Source organism: Hirundo rustica, chromosome 1 (assembly GCF_015227805.2).
Source record: "Hirundo rustica isolate bHirRus1 chromosome 1, bHirRus1.pri.v3, whole genome shotgun sequence".
Lineage (NCBI taxonomy): Eukaryota > Metazoa > Chordata > Aves > Passeriformes > Hirundinidae > Hirundo > Hirundo rustica.
Window position 1 is genome coordinate 138,221,143 of NC_053450.1, and position 25,644 is coordinate 138,246,786.

At 36.9% G+C, this 25,644-nt stretch overlaps 1 protein-coding gene across 1 annotated transcript in view; it reads right to left on the reverse strand.

Annotated features, from left to right (window-relative positions):
* Positions 1–25,644, reverse strand: part of PIP4K2A (phosphatidylinositol-5-phosphate 4-kinase type 2 alpha) — a 105,847-nt gene that overhangs the window by 42,264 nt on the left and 37,939 nt on the right. Inside the window, exons 2-3 of the mRNA XM_040066088.2 lie at positions 7,453–7,550; positions 6,244–6,340 (exon numbers count right to left, since the gene is read on the reverse strand). Coding sequence (XP_039922022.1) covers positions 6,244–6,340; positions 7,453–7,550 — 195 coding nt within the window. The remainder of the gene's footprint in view (positions 1–6,243; positions 6,341–7,452; positions 7,551–25,644) is intronic.

Consider the following 25,644-nt stretch of genomic DNA (forward strand, 5'->3'; position numbering starts at 1 on the left):
GGTCTATTTTGTATGGTGACACTGCATTCCTGCCATTAAACAGGTGCTTGTCTGGAAATGCTGCTGGGGAAGCATGACCAGGTAACACTGATCTCTGACACTGGAAGGTGTATGAAGAGCCTGACATGGAGAAAAGCATACCTGACCTACCAGTAACATATGCTACAAGCACATCCAGGGGCGTAACCTCTCCTGCCTTTGCCAGATATACAGACAATTTTGCATGTTGACTTCTCATCAGCTCATAAGCATGACTCTTAAAAAGGCCTATGGCAAATGTTATGGGACCTCCAAAAGATGAAAACGGGACAGCACCGGTCCTGTGCTGCACCCATCAGAAATATGGAGCTCCTTCTACAATCTTGTTAAGATGTGGATGTACACACTTCAGGCACCTATGAACATTTATTAAAAAAATTGTATTCAGGCAGTGATCACTATGGTGAAACACATGAAAAACTTTGACAGAGAAAGAAGAAACACAAACTTTTTTCTTTTTTGCACTGAGCTATCCTTCCAGGAGAAAGGTTATGGGTTCCTTGACTTCACTGAGTAAGAGTTAATGAATAAAACATGAGGGTCTTTCCAAAGTCAAGTCATCCTATTGAGACCATAGATCTGGGTCTAGGCACTGTCAGCTTGAGGCATGCACTTGCTTTGGAAAGACTTAAGGTTCTTTTTCTGGGAGCCTTTTCCCTTTGGCCCTGCAAAACTTGGCTTGATGCCTTCCTTTCAATAGTTGTGTCTGTAAGAACTTGGGGAGTACCTATCAATTTGTTCTTTTGACATTGCCAGCACATGTTAAATTGCTGTCTTCCTGTTTGAATGCCTGATTCTGAATGATACTCAGTTTAGGCAAAGAACAGCCAAAAGCAAGGCAAATTAAATGTTTTCTAGGGAAAACTCAGAAAAACCACAAGTTAGAATTTCTGCCATCATATGTACTAAGGTTAAGTCCCACCAACACTAAATTATTATTTTGGCTGACACTTAAGGCACTAAATCTTAGAACATTAGATTTAGATTGCAAACTTCATTTTTTACGTGCTGGAAAGACCACAGACAGCACAGTTTTTGTTACTACAGCTGGTTCAAGCTAGTTCAACACTTCAGTGCCACCACTGCATAGACTCGTATCAAACAAGATGTCAGCAGTTCTGAATGTCTTGGTATCAATATCCATTTGAGATCCACAAACCGTATACTCTGCTACATCTCATCTAACAGATGAGCCCAGGAACTTGTCATGCACTGACAGACTTACCATACTAAAATAAAATGACTAGCACTGGTATTTTCTTTACAAGACAGTTCCTGCTTTGATGATTTTTAATGCACTTTATGGAATTAACTGAAGAGATTGTCTTAGGAATAAGCTCCAACTCCTAACACAGTTGTTGCTGAACTTGCTGTCTGTAGTTTGATGCTAGAGGTGGCTTATCCTTTCCCAAAATAGCAGCTAAGAAATAAAAGCATGAACTTTAGTGCAGATGCACCAGCTGAGAGCTCTGATTAATATTTGTTTGTCTGAAGAAACCTATCATCCTGGATTGCAAAGTACTTTTTAAGTTCTGAAGATGATGTCTTAGGTCTGGGTAAGTCATGTAAAATGAACCAAGATTGATTAAGAATTTTGATGATCTGAAGTTTTGATACCTCAAAAGAAAATTATATTGAAGGCTGACATCTAAAAACAAGCCTGGAATTTGCATTGTTTTCCTTATGCCTTACCATGAGTCTGGACTACAAATCCTTCTGCATAGAAAGTTCTGGGAGATATTGAAGAGTCTCCTTAACAGCCTTATCAGAAGTTAAAAGACACTGAGGTTCATATGGTTTGTTATTAGGGAAATTGCTTAAAAGCAGGAATTCTCATTAATTATTTTAGATTTCAATCTTTTATATGGAAAAATGCTTAGAGGAATATCAAGTATAAGTAAATTAAAATGAACTTACAGACCCATCTGCTAAAAGTTCTTTATGAATTCTTTGTCTTCTACAGAGAATCTCTACAAACTGCTCCTGCATACAGGAAAAGTCAGATCCGAGCCTGTCTCCTATTACACCAAGTACTAAAACTTCAAGGGAAGTCAGTTGTGCTCTCCCTCATCCCCAGCAGAAGGCTCATTAGGTACACTGGGACATTGGTGCCCTCTGGTATGAGCAACTGTGCTTTATTGGGCAAGAACCCAGTCTTCCTCTTTTGCCTAGCAGAATCCAGATGTAGGATTCAGCAATAACTTTAAGCAAGAACAGATGTGTTGGAGCATAGTAAAAAAAGTTTCCCTTCCCAGAGCAACAGTAGGAGATCCTATTTTTCTACAGATTGTTGGGGGGTGTTAAATGAACTGCCAGGCTGTTAATCTCAATTCTGCAGTTTACAGAAGCTAACGTTATAGTTCTTCTAACAGAACTCTACTCTTGGATTTTCTAAGATAACAAAGTATGTCAACCAACGTGAGAAGGAACCCTAAAGAAAAACAGCTATCCCATTAATTGAGCAGAGGTGTGGGTAGAGGGGGTAGAAATCTTTCTGGAGAATAACCATTACAGTGTTTAAAGCTGTGGGGGGAATGCAGAAATTAAAATTAATTTAGTGCTTAGTGAGGGACTTTACAATATGTTTTCTAATCAATTTTTTTCTGTTCTACTAGAAACTAGTTAATGCATTCAAGTATTCTCCTGTGAATATTAGGATTCTTTTTCAATTAAGCAAGAAAACACTAACAAAAATACATAATTTAGCCTATCAAGGCAAAATCTGTCATTACTTAATGCTCTGGTTTTTGGAATTATTTTGACACTTTAAAAAGTAATCTTCAATCAGAGATCCATATGTACTTTCTTGTAACATCCAGCAGTAAAAAGCAAAACAATAGTCCCTTTCCCTTTGATAATTTATAGTCTTTGTAAGTGGTTAAAATGGTTTTAGAGTTTTCCCATCATTCAAATGCAATTTTGATTCACAGTGACTGATCATCAATTGTGTTCCCCCTTTTAAGAAAAAACAGCCTGACCAGTTTTTAATTTAATGCAGTAACTGTTCTAGTATTTTTTTGAATATAAGAACCAAGTTTCTTACCCTAGATTAAAGAATTCATTTATCATAACAAGTTTGTATTGGCAACCTTTGAATGAAACTCAAAGTTTCATTAACTTCATACTGTATTTTCTATGCTGCTGTCCATTATAAAGCATGAAACACAAAAAAGTCCACATCAGTATTAGCAACTGCACATGTATTTCCACCAAACTTCAGTCCCAGTTCAGTACTAAATGTCTTTTGAGATGCCCAACTAGCTATGAAATACAGACAGATGCAGGACAGATTACTAAAACATCTCAAAAAAGGGAGTTGGTTTGTGTCATGTGAAGGAAGGGAGTTCATTCCAGGAACTGTAATTGCCATCGCTAGAAATGGCTTCCTGTAAGGCATGAACCATACACAATTTTAGGAATTCCGCTAACTCCGAAGTCAAGACTATTTGTAGGAAAAAAACATGTACTTTTTGAGATTTAAATCTCTCTTCAGAGACAAAATGAGATCTCTAAGACAAGTTAATATTAATTATTCCACATGTGAACTAAGTCTATGTGGTAAGTAGTCCACAAAATTACTACAAAATGAGAAACACAATGTAAAGAATTAAAATTAGTACAGCCTACTACTTAGAGCATACACTACCAATTTTTTTCATGAGGTAGGTTTTATTTTTTTGGTGCTTACTCACAAGGAAAGGCTATTTGCCCTCTGGAAGAACTCATCAAGGATATCAGCAGAACATTCTGAAAACAAAGGCATTTTAAATGAATGTTCTTTGAGACTGTGCCTGATTTGTCTGACTAATGAACAAGGTAATTGGGTTTATTTATCTAAACCAATCCTTTCTGGTTCAATAATAGGAATGACACGGTTCACATTTGACTAGGACTCCCTTCCTGAAAACCGCTATATAAGAAAAACTATCAGAGAAAGTAACTTGATATTTCTCTCATAAGCTTTCCCTTACTTCTACACTGTACTCAATTTTGAGTTTGATTCTGAGTATAAGACAATAATTTTAATCAATAATAATTGGAATAATCCTTGAAGATAAAGGTTATCTGAAAAAAGTATATATAGTGAAACTCCCTTTGTCAAATTAGAGTCCCTTTTAAAATCACAGACTGTAATATTAAAATGAAATCAAATTCTATGTTTAATAGAGATAATATCCATCTTACACGTGGGGAGACAATTTTTCTTTATGTTTAGTTCTGTAAAAATAATTTAATTTTGAAAGTGAGTTCAAAATACATTAATACTTTGAGCGTTTAATTTCTTTTTGTTTTAATCAGATTAGTCCAGTAGAAAAAGAATTCAGAATGATAAATTGCTTGGGCTGAGGAAAAAAGCAATAGTGAAGGCAGATGCTGTCTTCCCTTAGGTTAAAATTAATATTAACTATCTTCTGTTTTTCACTAAATATGCTTTAAATACTAAAAAGCATGTGATTGTTTTTCTAATTCATAATTTTGTTGTATCAAAACCCAGGATGTAGTTACATGTTCTTATTTTGGATTGTTGATTGGTTACATTACCAAAACACCCAGCTACAAAAAAACCATTTTTGGTTTGAATCTGAAAATATGGATGGTTTATCCAGTGACAGTTCCTTAATGCTGTTTTATCATTGTTATCATTAATAAATCCAAACAGCAGTATAACAGAGTTACAACAGGAATTTCTGTTTCAGAACAGCAGTACAGATGGAAACAATTCACAGTGCTGTGGAATCCTGCATTTTTGATTCTGCCAAGTTCGCCAGTTCTGACTCACTATAGCATCTTAAGTCTTCTAATATTTACTGAACTCTATCTTCCATTGTCTAATACTGTCAAAAGCTCATGTTCTAAAGACAGCAAGCATGAGTTGACATCACAATTTTAAGAGTAATCACGTCTTCCGTCTTTGACACTCATCCCCTTCCTTTGACAAGAAAAATGAAATCTTCATATAAACAGACTAAGTAACTTCTTAAGCAATAGGATCCTCCTTGGTCCATTAGCAGAACTGAACCAGGAATGCAATTTGATGTATCTGTTAAAACTGCTGGCCTCAGTCTTGGTGCATTTCCTTTTGAAGAGTTCTTCATAAATAGAATAATGAAAAATCATGGAACACTATCATGACAGCTCTGCCAAAATAAACCAACAATCCTCTTCTCCACTGAATAGCAAAGTGTCTTAGCAAGGTTACAGTGGCTGTACACTGAAATTCATAACCTAATCTCCGTCTACATTCCTGCACATTTTAACCCACCTCTGCATTTCTAACACATTGTTTGGCCCTGAAAAAGGGCAAATTGGTAAAAACGATTGTTGAAGGACTCAAATATAGATTTTGGCTGCAACATTCAGTTGGCTCCATTAGCAAGAATGGGAGTATTATTGTACAAATGCATTTTGTACCGTTTGTTTAGCTACTTAAAACCATTTCTTAAAAATTCTCTCAATATATCAGTGACATTAAAAATGTAACTGCAGTTTACATCAGAATAGCTTAAAAAAGCAAAAGAGTATGAGAGGAAGAAGTACTGGGTTGCACAGCAAGCATTCTTTAGGACAGGACATCTTGCAGTGTGACTGCAGAAGGAATTATCCCTGTGACTGAAACGCTGTGCATTAGGAACTGCTAATGGAAAAGGGAACTGGCACTGAGAACTGGCAAGTCAGGCTGAAGCAGAGTTCAAGGACTATCTTTTGCAAAGGCAGAACAAAACTCTGCATGGAACAACCCTGCCAAATCTAGAGCAATTTCTTAGCTTGCTTTTATCTGCTTTACACAAGCAATTTGTTTCCAGATCCTCTTAACAACGGGAAAATGAGACACGATGAAGCAGGAAGAAGCTGGCAGGCCACAGGTCACTCTCTTCTAAACCAAAAAGAGCATGAGGGGGAAACAAAAAAGGCTGTGGTCATTTCAGAAACCACATCTCATGAAGACAGAACACTGAAGCAACTGTTATCTAAGTGACTCAGCTGAATATACAATCTCTTGCCAGAAGCGTATTTTTCCTCCTTTTTGCAAGAGGTATTACCCTGCAGCTTCAATAAACATGGCATATAGGGAGGCACTCTAATGGGAAACACAGGGGACTAAAGGTGGCAGAAAGGCAGGAACCAGGAGACAGCTGAGACAGGCCAAAAGGCAAAACAAAAATGTGCATTTCACCGGTCTCGGCTTTTTCAAAGTGAACTCACCTGGAAATCTTGATCATCAATTCCAAACCTCTCTCTTAGATTACGGAAAACCATCGGACAATATTCTTTAAATTTGAAATGACTTGGCATATTTTCTCTGAAAGAAAATAAAACCAATTCAACTTTGTTATCATGCACATATAAAAAGCAACTCTAGAGAATTTTGTCTCAAAACTGTTCACAGAAAGCTGAGGGTAAGGACCCTCTTACAATTTTTCTTCTAATGTTTTCTTTTTTTCAATGAGATTGGGTTATTTTGTTTTTCTTCACAGTGTTTAATGAACATTTATCTGCTTGCTGTAGAATCTATGTCATAGCCAAGGAACTACAACAATGATGAAATGAATACAAACTGTATTTTGACAATTCTGAAACATGGACTCAAGAGAAAAGAATGCTTTCCCAACCGCCCTAAACTTACTTCAAAGGTGAAATCTTAGATTGGCTTACACAAGAATTACCACACCATCTGTGACATCAAAAATTACTAACAGTGCCAAAACTTCACGAAAATTTGACTCATTCAATTCAGAACTAATTTTAATATCCTAGTGTTCATTTTAGACTTAGACAAGAGAAAAGTTATTTTGACCTTTGTCACAGAGCAGAAGCCCCAAAGTAGATTTTTTCTTTTCTACATATATTCTTGAATAAAATTCAGGTTATACACAAACCAGTATTAATAGTTTTATATGTCTGTACATATTGCTCATGGGGCATTTTATTTTTAAGAGACAATAGATAGTAGATGAAATGGCTGTAATATTTTTGAAGATTCTATATGATAGGTATGATCTTGCATTATGGAAAATAAAAAGCTGAACATTATTTACATTTGATATAGGCTTTAAATTTTCATTCTCATTCAAATACTACACTTACTAAAGAGCACATGCACATGAAGTTATGCTTTTAGAAATACACAAATAAATGCTTATAAATAATAAGCCATAAATAATCACACCAAGAAAGGATCACCTTCAATATCTAAGATACTCATCAGGCAATAATAAACCATATGGAGAAAAAATTCTACCCAGCAGCCTCTGCTGTTGCTTTTTAGAACAGCACAGATGGTTATGCTTATCTCAGGATTAACTTAATCATCAAAACTTCAGTCCCATGCACGGAAAAATAAGAGTTCATAGTACTGCATAAAAACATCATTGCCACTGTCCACTTCTACACAAAACTGTTACTTGTACTTACTTGTTGAAAAGGTGATTGTCCACCTTTATCTTTGAGTACGCTTTGAAATCATCTGGCATCAACATAACAGGGATTTGAACATGGCTCAGTTCATTGATCTAGAGAAAACAGAATGTATTTAGTTGCTACCGTCTTGGCAAAGATGCTACAAATATATTTTAATTCTGAAAATCTACCATTTCCTGTGTATATATCCCAGGAATGAATGCAGGTAACAGAAGAATGTAAAAGCAGTGTTATTCTTTCCAGATCAAATGGCAGTCTCAAGAGTGACACTTTAGAAGAGAAGAAACACCATTCCATATTTAGACTTGTTTCAGAAATAAAAAAAGTGCTTTAAAGCACACGTGGGGTGTACTTCTTATGGAAGATCAATGACAATGCCAGCAAAATGGTCTCCTATACCAACACATTGTTCATTGTCAGTCAAGCTATGCTTCCCAAAGATAATTAATTAAAATAAACTTCTTCATTTCCAATGATTATTTACCCCTGCAGCTTAAGAAGTAATCTTACACACCTGTGTCTTGAACTGTTTATAGAAAATAAAGTGAAATTTTGCATCCATGTGCATGTACATACGTTCAGCTCAATAAGCAAAAGTTTGTTCCTTACACTAGTGCAAAACTCAGATGAGTTTTTGTAAGTCACAGCATTCAGGCTGTGAATCACATTTCTTTGATTGCTCATACTGGAAAAAACATTTAAATAGATAAAATTTTTGCTTAAAAATAGAGGTGTACATAAGTCCTAACGTTTTCCTTATTTTCTTACATTTATATGGACCACCTACTCTTTCTAGCTTTGAAATGAACATTGTCAATGTTCTCTAAATTAGGATTTTTCCACTTATATTTGTAATTTACTTCTGACCATGTCTCTATTATAAAATGTAGGCAATTTTACCATGACCTAGTTTGTAGACGTTTTTAGTACTGCATGTATTAATCTACCCTTACTTTACTTAACTAAAACGTGATGAATAAGAGACAGAATTGTTAAGCTTGCAATAGTTTTTCCAAACCAGGAATGAGATAACCATTACAACAACAGTCACCAAATACCCATGACACGTTTTATCCATGGTTTTATGGCACTCTACACCCTGGTCATGCATCTCAATTTACCCAGTCAAATCTTCTTGTTCATACAGAGCACATTTTTCTCAGCAGTTTTCTACAGGGTGTAGAGGGAACCCCATTTTATAAGAATGGAAACGCACACTGGGGTTGGATTCAGCAACACAGGTCTGGTCCTCTGCTCCCTAGTACCGCTTATCCACCAGCGTTTTCCAACTAGGAAGATGTTAATTGCCTGTAAATGTTACCCTGCTTAAGAGAGGCTTTTGGAGAAACCTTCACTGAAGCAGCTAGAAGTTAAAAATACTGGAGGTGAGGGGGGAAAAAAAAAAAAAAAAATCAAATCGCACTCCCTACAAGTATGACCTTTAGAAAAACTGAAGTTAAACAAAACAGGAAAAGAGTGAAGAGCCTTCTAGTTTTTAAGCAAAAGAAAGAAACCAACATGGGCAGGCAGGTCAGGTGGTCTCCTTACCTTTGAACACTTCAAAGCCCCAGTAATGTTCCCTGCTATGTCTCATTTTTATCATTCAGATCCTTGCATCCCACATGAAAACTGCTAACTCTGCTGTATTTTACAGAATGCTTCTTTGGAAAGACCTGAAAAAAGTTCTAGATAGAAGCATGGCAGCCATAAGCAGAGCAGAGAAAGGAAAGAGAAAGAAGTCTGGGATAAGCTCAACGTGCTCCACACTCCTTGGAGTTGTAGGGAGAGCATTCTTTTCCCACTCCAAAAAGAGAGAAAGAAGAAACTCCAATAAATTTTTGAGAAAACAGCTGTACAAGCCTAATAAATCATGATGACACCTCATTAAATACAACATAAAATAACAAAACACTGATTGAAAAATCACTACATCCAGCATACACGCTCTTTACTGAAGCTGAAATCACCGTACATCAATCTCACCCTGAAGCCACGAGGCAGTTCACGAGTCTGCAGAACCAGTCTAGCTGCTGTACAAATAAAACTAGGGACATGTAGATATATCACAGAGATATGAAATTCTCAATTTGTTTTACAGAATTGCTATCTCTTTCAGATTGCCAGATCACACAGATTTCACACTTGAATGAAGAGCAGCAGAAGCATACATGCATATACTTTGTTCCAGACAAAAACGATACCAAGAACACCTTCTGCTGACTACTGTCAAAAATGCTGAACTGAAACATCTACTATCTACAACAACAAAGCTTGCTTTCAAAATTGCATTTTAGATTATCAAAACCACATTGATCAAATTTTTATGCGTACTTGCTTTCTTAATTTGCTGAAATAAAGTTTCTCTGAATAGATCTATAGATTAGCTTTCATGCTGTGGATATGTAAATTTGTGTTATGTAAGGGCACAGTTTTACTTGCACCTGTAGGCCTTACAAGTATCATCTACACAGGGAAATGAAAAAGCCTTTGTATATGCATGCTTTGGGGATTCTTTAATTTTAACAAAAAAATTCCAAAATACTTCTCTGAAGTTGTTCCCTACGGGATGGGAATGCATACACTCACCGTTCCCCAATCAAGCAGAAAAATGACCACTAACAGAAGTTTTGATGGTATGGTTTTGTTTTTTCAAGGAGGGATCAAAATGTTTTTTTTTGTCTGTTTTTTTTAAAGATTCATCTAAATCTGAGGTAAGTAGGATTAATTTCTCTAATATTTTTGGGAATTCCTCTCTAGCAGAATAGGAAAATAAAAAAGCAGCTGATGAATACACAGTAGAAGTGACCTTTGGTATAGGACACCAGCTGAGTAATGGCATATCCCAGCAGCACAGACCATTAATTAATTTAAACCTTTCAAGTACAAGGTCTGGTTCTTTGTGCAATAGTACATTTTTGGATAGATTTGATGAGGGCAGACTGGAAAATGCACACAAGACAGAATGGAATACCCGTGACATTAGATCTTGGTGGAAACTGGAACCACATTGTGGGGGGGAGGGAGAAGAAACAATATCCAAGACACCCCCCCCTAAACAGCTCTTGAAAAGCTAAAAGAAAAGGGAAAGGTCAGAACGATCAATTCTCTACTTGGCCACCACAGTGTGAAGAAACAGTCACATCTGAAAGATACCAAATATGAAAAGCAAAGAAAACACTTTGAATCTTCCAACTTATTTCAAATGAATATTTTGCTTCTTTTTCTGTGTTTGAAAGTTAAGCACAAGAGAAAATGTGTTAAGATGCATGTGATACCTTTGACGAGTACTATGCCTATCTCTTCATGTTACCCATTAAATACAATTAGCTCCCTTAGCAATAGCAAATGAGATGTGTGTGTGAGGATGAAAGTTCAGTTCATTCCAAATTACAACAGAAACTACTACAACAGCTGCAATAATTACATAAGAAATAAGAAAAACCCATTTTCCTCTAAGGAGTGCTTCTGAATGTAATAAAATTGTAAGCAAGAAACAATTTCCCACAAGACATAACTGCAAAGCATAAATGAAGCAAAAAGATCACTGGACAGAGCACTGAGGGCTCAGGATCAAACATTCATTTAATTACAATTATTCCTGAGAATCCACATGTACAGCACCTCTATAATAAATGTATGTGCATCATATTGAAAAGGAAAATTCTTTTAGTCTTGCAACCTACATCTTTTAACTGCCTTGGATTACTTGTTACTAATGCAAAATTCTGCTGCAATTTGTCTTTTTTGAAAAAAGACAATGCTGGCTGTGTCTTTGAGGAATTCAAATCCCATAAAATAGCCTTACAGAATGCATTGTTTTAAATGCATTGACTAAAATTTTTTGAATGACTAAAATTTTAGTTGCACAGTAACCATGCACGTTATGTATAAATACCTCATGTGTATTAATAGCATTTGTAAACTCATGCACACGATATTATAAGTGACCCAGAAGCCTCCTTTAAGTAATTAATTCAGGATCTTCTGTGATATTAGAACAAACACAGGTGGTTATGCGACATGGAAACATCTCCCAACAACTTACAAACTTTAAGACAGAAAAATGTTAAAAGCCTTAGACTGACATTGCCCCTTTAAACACACATACAAAAAAATTTGGCTCAGAGTGGTGGCTTGGCCATGGGAGGTGGGAGAAGGCCAAAGCAAAAAGAAGCTTTCAGGCAAAAAAACGACTGATTGCAACTCATTTTGCTCCTGCAGGTTTAGGATTGAATTCACACTGTCAGGAAAACAGAGGCTGTAATTAAACTGCAAATAAGGGAATAATAAAAGCCTACTGGACACTGAATAAACAGTAAGACCCAGCTGGTAATGATTTTGAAATTAGCACACAGAGAGGTGTTCTCACAAAGCCGTCTTACATTGGTGACAATACAAATAAGCTTCTCTAATTTATATGATTTGAAATCAAGCAATGAATATATCATAAATTGTTAGGCATTATTAATGGCCCTTATTTAATTCAGATACATTCACCCTAAACACCACATTACTAGGGCAATGCATAATTAAGCATTAGTTTTCATTCTGTCTGAACATAGGCAGCAATAAATTGCTTGTATGCAAAGCAGACAATGAGATATTTAAACAGCATATAATAAAGGCAATTTACAGCATATATTGCAAGTTTAGCTAGAAGATTCAGAACAGTAATCCTGTTCTCCAATAGATACAAGGTGATGCCCACCGCTACGATGCTACAGCAAGAAACCTGCCCAACACACTAGAGCTGGTATTACTCATTTAAAAACCCAAATCAAGCAACCACCCAACCAAGAAAAACCCCATAAAAAGCCCAAATTAGCCATGCACAGTGTCCAAAATTTAATTCCAAACATCACAAATTGTACTCCGACTACTTAGCAATGCCTAGTTTCTTTTGAAACTCTCTTCCTGTTTAATGCCTCCATACTCTATTGGGTTTTCTGCATTAATGTCACAGTTTTAGTATACTGAACAGATACTTTTTCCTTTTAATTTAACAAATCAGCCCGCCAGACTAGTTGAAACTACGGAGGGATGAGGTGTTTTCACACAGAACAGCCTGATAAAGCACAGCAATCGCAGTTACAGCACTTGGCAGTTTCACACACACAGGAAAATCCCTGCTGCTCCTGATGCTGGATGTTGTGGAGTGCTACTTTCTCTTCAGCTGTTTATCTCCCAGCTCTGTTTGTGTACTGAAACCTAATTCACAGCAGTCTGATCTGCTGAGACAAACAAGCTACAACTGGTTTGTTACTTTAAGAGAAAGTCAAGTGCATTTTTTACAAATCCGTGTATTTTTAAACACTGATTCTGGAAGAAGCAGGAGTGGTAGAGACTTCGGAAGAAAGAAATTACTGGGGTCTAAAAATAGAACTGAACTTTTAACACCACCAGCAGTCCTGAGATTTTTATGTTCGTGGTTTTACTTTCTGCATCACGGCATCTCCTTTGGCAAAGAAACTTGCACAGAAGCCTGAAGAGAAAAAAAATAGCAAACCGTATTTTTGGTTTAGACACAAAGTCACCATTTTTAACAGGCCACAGACTTCCTCAACGGCACAGTTAATTCATTTACTGATGGGTTAATGCTAATGAAGGCAAGCCTATGGGCTTCTAATGGATTGGTCTTAGAAAACAAGACTGGAGAACAACAACACAGAGGAAAACTCCTTGGGGTATAAAATTTCGCATTTAGGAAACTATTCTCATTCTCCCAGCACCTTTTTGATACTGAACACCCTGGAGGTCTTACCAAACAGAGCATTTTCCTGATCACTATAGCACAATCACCTAGAAGATAAAGTTTTTTAATCTTATTAGTTCTATTGCCCTGCAAAAAGCCATTTCCAAAGCTGTTCCTATTTTGTGAGGAGCGGAGGTTTAGGTTAAAGCACAACAGGCCGAGTGGTGACAGGCAGAGCTATAGGCAGGCATTTACATCCTCTCCTTCCCAGATGTGGAGCACACTGCGGTATTGCTACCAGGACAGTAAACGCCTTGTGCTGAAGTATACACTGAAAGTGAAGTGATTATTTTACAACTCTTTGAAATCTACCTTGAAGGGTCTGAAAAGGGTGGATGAGGTCAGCAGCTAATCAATTTTGTGGAAGACATTTGCCTGTTACAGGGCAAAACCATCATTTGATAAATGTCATTTGACAGTTTAAATTACACTCAAACCCATTCTTGCAAGAGAAATAAAAGGTTAAGCTAAGTTCTGCTACAGAGAAATAAATCAGTTCAGCAAAATACTCCTTAATTTGTTTTAAATGAGGTTTTCATCATTTCAATCACTCAAAAATTCATTTCTTTCTCCTAGCTCCCACCCTTTCCTCCTCCCCCAAGGTAAAAGCTATCCAGACTTTTAAAAACTTTTTCAATGTGTTAGACTTTAGAAGGCATAGAAAAGTTCTATATAAGGAATTTCCTGTTACCTATTCAGAATCAAGTTCTGAAATTAATGCAATTAGATGACTAAGAAAGACAGTAAAGTATTTAACTTTGTGTGTTTAGAAAAATTGCAATTTAAGGTATATAAAGAGAAAAAAAAATTAAAAACCAAGTTAAATCACCTTGCTCTCAGGTAAAAGAATCTAAATTTTACATGTTGCAAAACATCTACCAATAATTACCAGAGCAGCTTTGTGTTTTTACAGGTCAGGTGATGCCTGTCATTAGACTTCTGTCTTTCAATAAAATTCAATAATTTAATACTAGAAAAGTAGGCCCAAGTGTATTCCAAAATGCCTTAACGTACACTTTTCCTAAAGGACTAAGCACAGAATATCTGACATACTCCACAAAAGTATTAAATATAAAACATATTTAGCAAAAGTGAGAAATGAACACCTCAATTAAAGCTTTTACATTTTATCAGAAAGAGTAGCAAGACCTTTCTCAAGTCTTATGGTCTGCCTTTGAATTGAAAAAAAAACAAACAAACCAAAACAAAACAAATTCACAGCAGACCCCAGATATTTTCATGAGACTTCTTAGCTGCTGTTTTCCACAGCAAAAGGATCTGTTTGGGCAGGGAAGGTCTGCAGTACATGCATCCATGTGGAAAACAGGATATTGTGACATACTCAAGAAAGCTCTGGGCAGGATATTGTGACATACCAAACACAGTCCTAAAACAGAGGAAAGAAATGGTTTTCAAAGAGCAATCATGTCCGTTTTAAAATTTGGAGTATCAGGGTCCAAAAATCTGGACAAAGGGTTTTATAGCTTGGTTATCACTCCTGTTCAGAGAGTTTGGAGTGACAGGGTTTAATGAACCTATAACCAAAGCACTTAAATTGCATTTCCTTCCCAACTATTTTGATGCAAGCTTTCAAGTCTTTCAAGTCTCTTGGACATTTGCACAGTCTAGAATATCCAGAACAGCTGCTGTATACTGTCAGACAAGTGTTAAGTCACATTTCTAAAGATTTGGTTAAAGTTCCCATGAATTTCCTTACACATCTCAATGAGTGCAAAAATTATCACTTCACAATGTGCCAAATAATCTCAAAGGCCAAAAATAAATTAAGCAGCTCAGATATAGCGTCTGCCACGATAATCCCGCATTCTCCTAAAAGCTAGGTCAAATGACATCATATGTACAAATACATTAAGGTCCATTAATGAAATGGGAAATAGAATAATAGAAATATTACTTATTTGTAGTGGAGATTTTTGACAAGTTAGACACTTCTAGTAGCAAATGGCACACAAAATTAAAGGTCTATCTCAGTCCAAAACAAAATTGTAAAGGACTGTAAATTCTTCGTATTTGGATGAGTTGTGAGGCACGCTTCACACATGAGCTCATCCTTGTCTGCGGATGCAATTGTTAAGAAGACAACAAGACAGTGGACACAGCTCAAGACAACAATTTGCAAGCTATTAGCTTGCCACGAATCTGATATACAAAAATTTTATTTTTTGAGTAAAAATATCAAGTCGTCCTCTTAGAACTTAAATTTGTGCTGCCAGGTTGATGCACCTTGACAAGCTTTCATATCAATGGGCATCCCCAATTATTGTTTTTTAAAATACTGATTTAAAATACACACACTTGTCACAAGGTCTGATAGCCATCTGGTCTGTATTTTTCTAATTAAAAAACAAAATCTTATCTGGCAACATATAAAGTTTTAGCTCACTTGGCTTTGTCCGGAAAGCTTCACAAAAGAATGACTACAAAGAGGAAGATGGTAGAAGGCACCATTCATTATGACATACTATATACAAAGTAAAATACACAACTCACAGACAGATGTTCTACTAAGTTTCTAAATTAACTGTTTATTGTAGATTCCAGAAGAAGAATTCAACAAGAAAGAACAAAATGAAATAAAATTACACTTATATTCCATGAATTGTGTTACTCAGATTTGGAGAAAAACCAAACTTGCCAACCAATTAGAAAACAAACCTAAAGGAATCTTATTAAATAATGCTCATCCATAACAGCTTTTATGATTCTATTTTTCAAGTATAACATTTCTGAATAGGAAAAGTGAATTCATGAAATTATACATAAAATTCCAGTAAGCACTTGAAAAAACAAGAAGCTGTGGCCTTACCTGAATACTGTAACTGGAAAATGGAAAAAACAAAACAAACCAAAAAAACAGAAAAAACTTCTTCAACACAGAAAGGCAAAGTATAATGGGAAAAGAAGCCTACAGAGCCATTCTGCCTGTAACACTCAGGTGCTTAATGAAGAGAAAGGCTTTAAGAGCATCCTGCCTAAGAGAAACAACCTGAGAAGTACACAGAACAAATGCCATAAAGCAACAATTTAAGGCATCAGATAGGCCTAATTGTTTTTCACAAGTTACAACAAATGTAGAAAAGCCAATTTTTTGCCTATTTTTACACTGGTATAATAAAGGTAATGCATTTCACATTATTAGTAGTAGCAACAGTATTAAAGAAGATCACTTGTGTAGGGGGTTTAATGTGCTGTCATATATTCCAACCTCACAAATATGTTACTACTTAGAAAACTGCCAACTTGTGAACAGATGACATTAAAGCATGATTCCTTCGGGCCATTTCTGACTACGCATTAGGTGAAGGCTGGAGCTATGAGGCAAATTCTCTGCAAACAGCAGCAACACTATTTGCATTATCTAAATCTAATTTAAAAAGTTAATTAGCTGACCAAGAGTGACACTGGCAGTACACAAAGGTCACACTACCTGCATATCTCCATGCTCTGTGAAGTGGTGCAGCAGCTGCTCTCGGTAACCTGGACCAAGAGAGTGACTGGAGAGCACAATGGACAGAACTTGCTCTGCCAGCACACCTCAGCCTGCAGCATATGCATGCACCTTGTTTAGCCTCAACCTAAATCTCCTTTCCTTCAGGAGAAGTCATAATTTTACATGTAAGCACCATGCAAAACACAGTCCTAGAGATCCAAATGAGTATGAATTGCATTTCCTTAATTTAGAGAAATCCCTCCATTCACCTCTCTGATACATCTCGGTTGTTGCACTGTATTCCTCTCGCATTTACGATATAATCTTTTACTTCAAAGTAGTGTAATGCCTGAGACTGAGCTAACAAGTCTGTAGTCACCTGTAAGGGTTATCAGCTTTCCAGGTTTTATGAGGATTTGTGGTGGTGCATTCCCCTCCATCCCCTTTGCAGGCTGCACTGCGATCTGAGAAACGCTCGGTAGGCCCCAGCCTTGAAAACAGCACCGGGCTCAGCTCCTCTTGAGCTTATCAGAAACACTGTCTGCTCCCAGGAATGCCTAATGAGCTCCTGTTTTCCTTAGGAACAGCCTTGGAAAAATTTTCTTGCCTCAATGGCAAAATGTTCCTGTTCTTACACTTTCAAAGAAAGTACTGACCCACCGTGCAGCCAGTCTGGAAAACTTATGACTAAAGCCCACTTTCTTGCAACCCTATCAACAGCAGTGCAAAATGAATCCTTTGAGCTCCTCAGGGGTGCAGTGGGCTGTGATCAGTGACCTCCCTGGGACTGCGGCCCCTCAGAGCCAGAGAACCCTCTTGCTTGCCGAACTTAAAAGGCTCAACCCTTCACCCAGGCTGATGCAGGGCATTCAAAGCAAGTATTTGACTGACCTCCAAGGGGAATATTTCACAGGTGTCTTGCCTGCACTGGCTCTTTATGTCTGTGTGCATAGTCATGTGCATAAGCTAAAGCAAATCTGAGAGGAATGCTGCTTTCTTAGATGTTTAAATACAAGCCTATCTCCCTTCAATATACAAGGTAAGTAAGCTTGTGACGTACAACTTAACCTTACTTAAATACTGCTAAACGTTGTTCTTTTGCTGAGTTGTTGTTATAACTTCAAAGTCATAAGTTAGGTTAGATGCTAGTAAGTGTTATTCCGTTGTTAAATTGTCATGGTTAAGTCATAAATTAAGTTTAAGGTGTAAGTTAAGTTAGGTATAAATTAAGTGTTGCTCCTTTGTTAAATTATTTGGTTTAAGGTAAAAGGTATAAATTAAAGTACTGTTGAGTGCTGTTAAATGCTATTTTAGGCCATGTTCCTTTTTATCCTTGCCCTCACTGCGCTTTTATCACACACCCCTAGACACACATCCCTAGATAGTTCTCAGTTCACGTCTGTTTTGATTGTCTGGATTTTGTTTGGTTTTGTTGTTGCTTGTTTTTCCTTCCTGTGCCTGTCCTGTAAGTAGTAGAGTGAATGAACTTTGTCATGCTGTCACTTAATATTAAATCTGGCTTTTGCCAATATCCTTGCCGATGATTTTTTAAGCGATCTCAAATGTTCATTCATAACAGGATGCCATGCAGACATTTTGCTGCATGAAGACACTTGTATGGGCTTTGTTTATGAAAATGCCTGCAGAGCAAAAGTAGAAGCTCTTGCTAGTCAAGGTACCATGACATCTGGAAGGAGACATGAAAGGTCTTAGGTCCCAAGGAAACCAAAGAGAACCCAAGCTGAGTAGCAAGCTCAGAACAGACATCTGGGATTGTTTAAAGATTGTTTTAGCACTTTCCTGTCCACCTCGTGGTCACTGACTTCTGCTATGCATAGTTTCTAAATATGCATTAACCTCCTCTTCTCACAGACATTAAAATACACATTTGTTTGGATATATACTCTGCAGTTTCTGGCCATTGAAGTTTACATGCTACTCTTTCAGTGTCTGGGAAAGACCAGTACCCAGGTATGGTTATAATGAGCTGGGTTTTGCTACTGCTCTGGATATCCTTTTTCCTCACAGAATCTCAATTTATTTTGGCAGTAATACTACACACAGAATTTCATTAATTTGTTATCATTACTCATGAGATATTAACTGCCCAGATAGAACAACTGCAACGTTCATTTTGCTGAAGGCCAAGTATTTAAATTACTGCACATTATTTCAAAACTCCAGAAAACCTTCCCAGCCCTGCAGAAGAAGGGTGTAAGGGGAGGGTGTAGGAGATCCACCAGGGGCTCATTGTTTCCAAAGTCCTGTCACCCTCCTAGCCCAGTTGAGAGTTGAGATAAATATACAACTCAAGATAAACTCCCTCGATATGAAATAAAATATAATTTGTTAAAAGCAACATAACATAATTGCACAACTTTCACCTCTGTCTGCAGGTCAGAATTTTCCTATCAGAGGATTTCATAAGCTTAGAGGGACAACAGGACACATGCAGTAGGCAAGATGACAAATCCGCTTTCTATTTATACTTTTTATAGCCCATAAATAAAAAGCATCCCCAGTGGTCTTAGTGCTGTTAATCCGAACACACATCAATGCCACAGTGCCTCCGAAAGGAGATCAAACAGAAACTGCCAAACTTTGTCATTCAGTAAGCACGGCAACAACCAAACGTTGCTTCAACTGTAAAGACAAAACCAAACTGTAATGACACAAAGTTTTCTGCAGCAGTTTCTATGATGCTAGCCATAGTAACACTGCTCCAAATCCAGTCAAAAAGCATTTCCCATGACGAGGTGGTTGGTGACAGTATTTGATCAGCTGCCACTCATTTCCTCTCCTGAACTCAGGAATCACATTCCACAACTCAGGGAGCAGAACCAACCCAAAGACATTCTCTCTCATCACTGACATTTGACTCAGGTTATGTATTGCTAATGAACAGTATGAGAAAAAATCTAACTTGTTGATTATTTCCATATGTGAAAATACAAATTAAAAACATTTAATGTTTTAATTTCTCCCTTGAGCAAGAATTTCATACACACACGTACATATTTTACATATACACATAAATAATTAAATAAAAAAAGCCCTGAGCTACCAATATGCATTTTTCAACTAATGCTAATCTGAACACAGCAAATTCTCCAATGCAAATTAACAGAAAATAAAACACAACATTAAGAGTTCTAAGTAATGCACCCACAGTGAGCACAACACTGCATTTTTGAAGAGCTGAAGCCACGTGGTATGAAACCAAGCTTTATTTTTGGGACCAGAGGCAGGAGCAGGCTGCCTGCACAGCACAAGGGCTGGTTAACTTGAATCACAGCTGCTTTGCATCACCGCACCAGCACAGGCGATCTGGAATGTGCACCCTCGTGCCCTCCACGTTCCTCTGTGCACACAGACTCCTTTTCCCATTTTTAGTCTAAGAAATGTTTTCTGAAATGGAGCGTTAAAAAGGATATACTGCCCTTAGTTTTCATTTAAATATAAATATCTGAAAAAAATTTTAGCTTTTTTTTTTTTGAAAGAGGAATTACAGTAAAAGCCACTTCCATTTTTCTCAAGAAGTCTAAGACCACAAGCTGTTCATACTTTGTAAAATACATCATAAAATGAGAAGTACAGTAATCTGCACTGATGACAACACAGCCACTGATTTCGACTATTAATTTCTACAGCAGCAGCAAAGTGAAAGGGCTGCAGGGTCAGGCGTGATGTGTTGGCCCTCCAAGCCATAAGGAGTCAAAGCAAAGTTCACATGCAGCAAGTTAAGGATCCTGCTTGTTGCTTTTAATCCATCAGGTAACATACAAAACCCAGGATGTATTAGAAGTATCTACTCCAAGCTTGTAAGCTCTGGCTTTTATTTCTGGCATTTGATGCCTTACCGTTATTTATGAAAGCATTTATGATTTTGAACAAATTTGACTGCAAATGCACAGTTAATACTGGGGCACCTTACAGGAAATGCAGAAGAAGCACCTCTGTCTTGTTACAAGAAAGCTTTTGAGAAGAAAACAGGCTCAGTGAGCCACAGGCGCTCTTAGAAAAACATACAAAGGCCTACGCTTCAAACGAGTCAGTGTTGCCACCATCACCACAAAAGTAACACTTCAGATCTGCCCCATTTTTTTCTGCTTTTGCACCAAAATTTTTCCTCCTCCTGACATACCTGAGCGTGTGGTAAGTTGCATGACAAATCAGAGCTAGGACCCAAACTAAACCTGCCAAAAAAGGGTTTTTGTTCATTTAGATGACTTGCCAAACCTGCGCACTGAAAGGTTGCAGCGAAATGGAGGCAGCAGAGAAATATTTCCTTCTGTAATTCCTTACCTTGAAGTGTTTGGACTATGAGCTAAAGCCCCTCAAATTGGGAGTACTGCTTGCTGTCTGAGATGTGATTACCACAAAGAGAAGAAAAATTCATTCAAAAATGTTTAAATGTTAAACTTTAACATTTAAATGAAATTTTAACTCCAATACCTTGTAAAACATATGACAAAAAATAACAGTAACCAGAACTAATAGCTGAACCTCCTGCACATAAACCTATTTTGACATTTGATTTTGCTGCCAACGTTTAAGTACTTAAAAAAACCCCGAGTTTGCTGAACTGCAGAACTAGCTTTGGGTAACTAACTTTTTCAGGTGCAAACAGAGTATTTTCTTCATTTCTGCTAACAAAGTTGAACACCTAGGTCATTCAGAGTTGAGAAACCAACTGGGATGCAAAAAAAAGCAAAAAAAGACATGTTTTCCTTTTCTGGTCCCCAAATTAAAAACGTTATGGAAGATGAGATCTAGTTTTGAAATCTTAAAGCATATTTGTGAGTTGAACTGATTATAGTCTTCAGATAATACTTCCTTTGTTTAAAAAAAATATTATGAAGTCAAGTATAAAACTCAGTTTGATTAACTTATTTTCCAGATTATTTAAGGCTGCATTATTTAACTTAGGAAAAAGAATGCTGGTTTAGTGCATTGCTTTGCAATTTATCAGATGGAGCTTGACAAAGGGGATTTAAAAAAAGGATCTCTCTTAAAAAAAACAAACTCTTGCCTGCCAGCCCACTGTCAAGAGTCTTGAGAAGAGACTGGCATGCAGTGGACCTTCTTACTTAGATAGCACAGACTTCATTAGATACAAACCAGAATTAAAATCAGTTGCATATCAATACCAATCAGTTGCTTATCAATCCAAGTTTCATTTAAACTTTTGCTTTGGAATTCACTAGTCTGCTGCCTCAGAGTCACTTAAGCAGAGCCTTGTTTGACATGTTTTTTTTGTCTCATGCTACCTTCTGGAACCCAAATGGATGAGATTTCTCTAATGCACAAGTAAACAGAATTTCATCTACTCACAGCAAGAAAATGTACAATTGCTAAACAGTCATCAAGCCAATAATCCTCAATTCTTGGCTAAGAACTGTCACGCCTAAGCATCAACAAGACTGAAAAAGTATACATAATTTAGAAGAAAAACATTAGGTTTCTTTACGTCTTAAAATGCTGTCCTTCTTTAATTCAAGTGTCTATGACAAGTTTTCAATATTTACACATCTTTCCCAGGTAAATTTACTGTCTCAGTATTAAAGAAGACTTGTAAAAAAAACCTCTGTTAGATGCAAGACAAATATACCTTTTTATGAACAGCCAGACATTAGAAAAAACCCCACATTTACTCCAATGATTCTGAAGTTCTACAAACCTAGTACATTTTTCTTTTTAAAACCTGAAGCAACAAATAGTGACACGCTATCTCTGCCTAGGCTTACAGAAGCAGTTTTGTGAATAAACTCTTTATCAGCCAACAAACTTTATATCTAAAGCTTGAATTCAAACAGCAGTGAAACCAAAAGCTCTGCTGAACTTTTAGCTAGGAAGATTATCTTTCCAATTCTCTTCTGTTTCCCTAAGACTGAAGACACCTTTGCAGGCTTCAAACACAGGAATGCTGCCAACACTGTAAGGACATCTTCCGGTCTTCAAGCTCCCTGTATTGTCTCCCCCCATCTCTACTGTCTAGTAGTAGATAAGCCCAGAAGGCAATACATATCAAGTAAAGCAAATTTTCAGAGCTGCACTTGGCACAACATGAGGAATATGTTGTTTTTATACGGTCATAATCCGGGGGAAAAAACCAAAAAACAAAACCAAAAACAAAACAACAACACCAGAAAAAAAGAAATTTAAAAAAAGGAGGTTAAAAAAAGTTTTGGACCACAATGTGTAAATTCAATGGGATAAAAATGACTCATACAGCCCTGGCTCGTTCAAGTGACCTCAAATACTAACACAGATATCATTAAAGAAAACACTAAATAAATACACATTCTAAAATAACATACCATCTATCTGCCAGGGCTAAGAATAGCCTTGTACTAATCTCTTAAAATACTGAATGATGGATAAACAGATGCTGTTGTACTGTGATCTCTCTAACCAGAGCAGTGGTTACTAGACCCAGGACTGAAAGATGTAAAAGCAAGCACAAGTATTTTGTGCATGTCTGACCACTGCCAAAGAGGAAAGGTCCTCCATTTCCTCCAACACAAGGGCTCCTGAGCATCACCTGCAGTGCTAATGGGCTCCAGAGGAACCAGTGTATAGGTATTCACAAACAAGGTAATTTATCTCCCTCTGAAAAGCAGATGTTTTGTTTCTCAGTGTCTTCTCAATGAAATAAAACACAAAGAGAATACAACTAGCTCAGATGAATCCCACAAGGAAAGCAGCCCAATTTCTTCAACAGTAAGGTGGAATTAAGGACTAGTACCAAACAGGAAAGATTTGAGTTACTTCTTTTGAAGTGTTAGTACACATGAAACATATACAGAATATTTCATTTTGGTTTACCATCTGGAAATTACTTTTATTCAGGTTGTAATGCAGTTACAGCTAGCTCTTCACTTGACAGTGTCACAGTGTCACTAAACCACAAAGTTGGCCTAATTTATACCAGCAAAAAATTGCACCTCTGCCAGCATAGCTTCCTTCATCTCACATGAGCTGGAGACATCAGTACAAGCTGTTTCAGAAGTGCAGTTTCACAAACAAATTGAAAACACAAAACAGCTCTTGTCTATCAACTATGCTTGACAGAAACCAATTCCCTTTGAAAAGATGGCTGGTGCATCTGGGTCTTTTGTATCCAGCCTTACACAGATTTTTGGGTGCCCCCACTTTAGACACCTTCTCACCTGGTTTTCAGGAGAGTGCAACAGAAACAACTTCCACTGACTCATGTTCAATTTTGGAAAGTCTGTGCTTCCAAGATCTAGCGAGACATTTCTAACTGAGGTTTGAACATGAAAAATTAAACTCTGCAGAAAAGGTTTAAGTCAGAGCTTTCAAACTGAGGTAGCATTAATTGTTGTTGAGATGCCTTTAAATTACAGTCAGAACAAAAATCCACTATGGACATAAGTTAGCATTAAATGATGAGTTTACTATTGGCCACGGGTACTGTACAATCCATGTTTTTTTCTGTAAAATATACAGTTCTTACAGCCTAAAGGTCAGTGACAAAACAGGAACAACTCTAACTTTAGAAAGTATGAATTTTGCCATTTAAAGAAACTCCTTATAGAGCAAATACTGTGGAGAGTATGATATGAAAACAACTATTGTCCAGTTTCCCTTTCAGAAATGTTAACTCACGAACTGTCACCAGCTATATGTTTTCTTTGTTTTTGAAAAAAAAACAGGAACAATTTTTAAAACCAGTATCACTGCAATAACCTCTCTCAGCTCCTGACACCATCTCACACACTAGATATTTCAGCTCTATTTTAACAAGTGCTCTGGAGGAAGCAAAACATCCAGAGAACTTAAGGCTCCACTCAGAGATAAGAAATGCATTTGCAGTAAAATTATTGAAGTGCTTTTGTGGCTCTTTAATAGCATCTATCCTGTCTTTATTGCAATTAGTCATTTTAATATTTTTATAGTAGATTCTTTGAGAAGAGGGTGCTTAAAAGAAAGATGTTCCTGAGGTCACAAATTACTGCAAATTTGTTGTTTTATAGAACCTAGGGGAAAATACAAGTATAATTTATCCTTAAAGCATCCACTTCATTGTTAACACTTTAAAAGTATACGGAAAGCATTTAGTGCAATAAAGAAGAAAATAATATTCAAAACATTAAGTAAGTTGTTTCAACAAAGAAATTTATGCAACTTGCTTTTTTCCTTAATAAGAGTTACAGATTGCCTTCTTTCTTCATGCTACTAATGTATTTGAATAACAGGCTACATATGACCACAAAGTGCTTTTTAACAGTATGCTTAAGTGCTCTGCTTACATTAATGCCTCTGGGCAAGCAGTGAAGCCAAAAGCAAATCTGGCCTTCACTAGCTGAGGTGTAGGCACCTCCAAAGCAGTTTACTTGTGTGCTTTTACTAAAAAAAACCCAAACAAACATCCCACTGCCAAAACAACCCCCGAGACTCTTCACTAGCATCTACTTACCTGTCAGAGTGGATGCTCCTTCAGTTGCTATGACACACTTCCCATTCATAAGTGTAAATCAAATCCAAGATCCAGCCTGCCAGAGCCTGTTACCAGCTCACAGCTATATGGTGACCAAGAGCACCTCAAGTGTTCCTACCAAGTTGTTAACAGCCTCTTAACCTCCTCTCTTCTTCACCTCATCCAACCAAAATAATCCTTTAACAACTTCTGATGTACAGCAAACACCTACATAATTTCTCACTTGCTTCACTTTCCTTCCTCTGTCCTCCATCAACAAACTTCGGTGATCCCCAGATAGAAACTACATTGATTAAAGGATTTAACTGTAGGCCACTTAAAGATTCAATGCACTCCTTTAAGTTACAAGTAGTTAATTCTGCAACTATTAATTATGCAGAATTCAACTGAAAATGGAAACAACAAGAGATGAAGCACAAGACCCAGCTGCACTTACCAACTTACCATGACGGCAACCTAGTCAACAATAAACTGGGTCCAGAATGATCTTGCCATGGTCAAGTGTTTCTAACAGGCCAT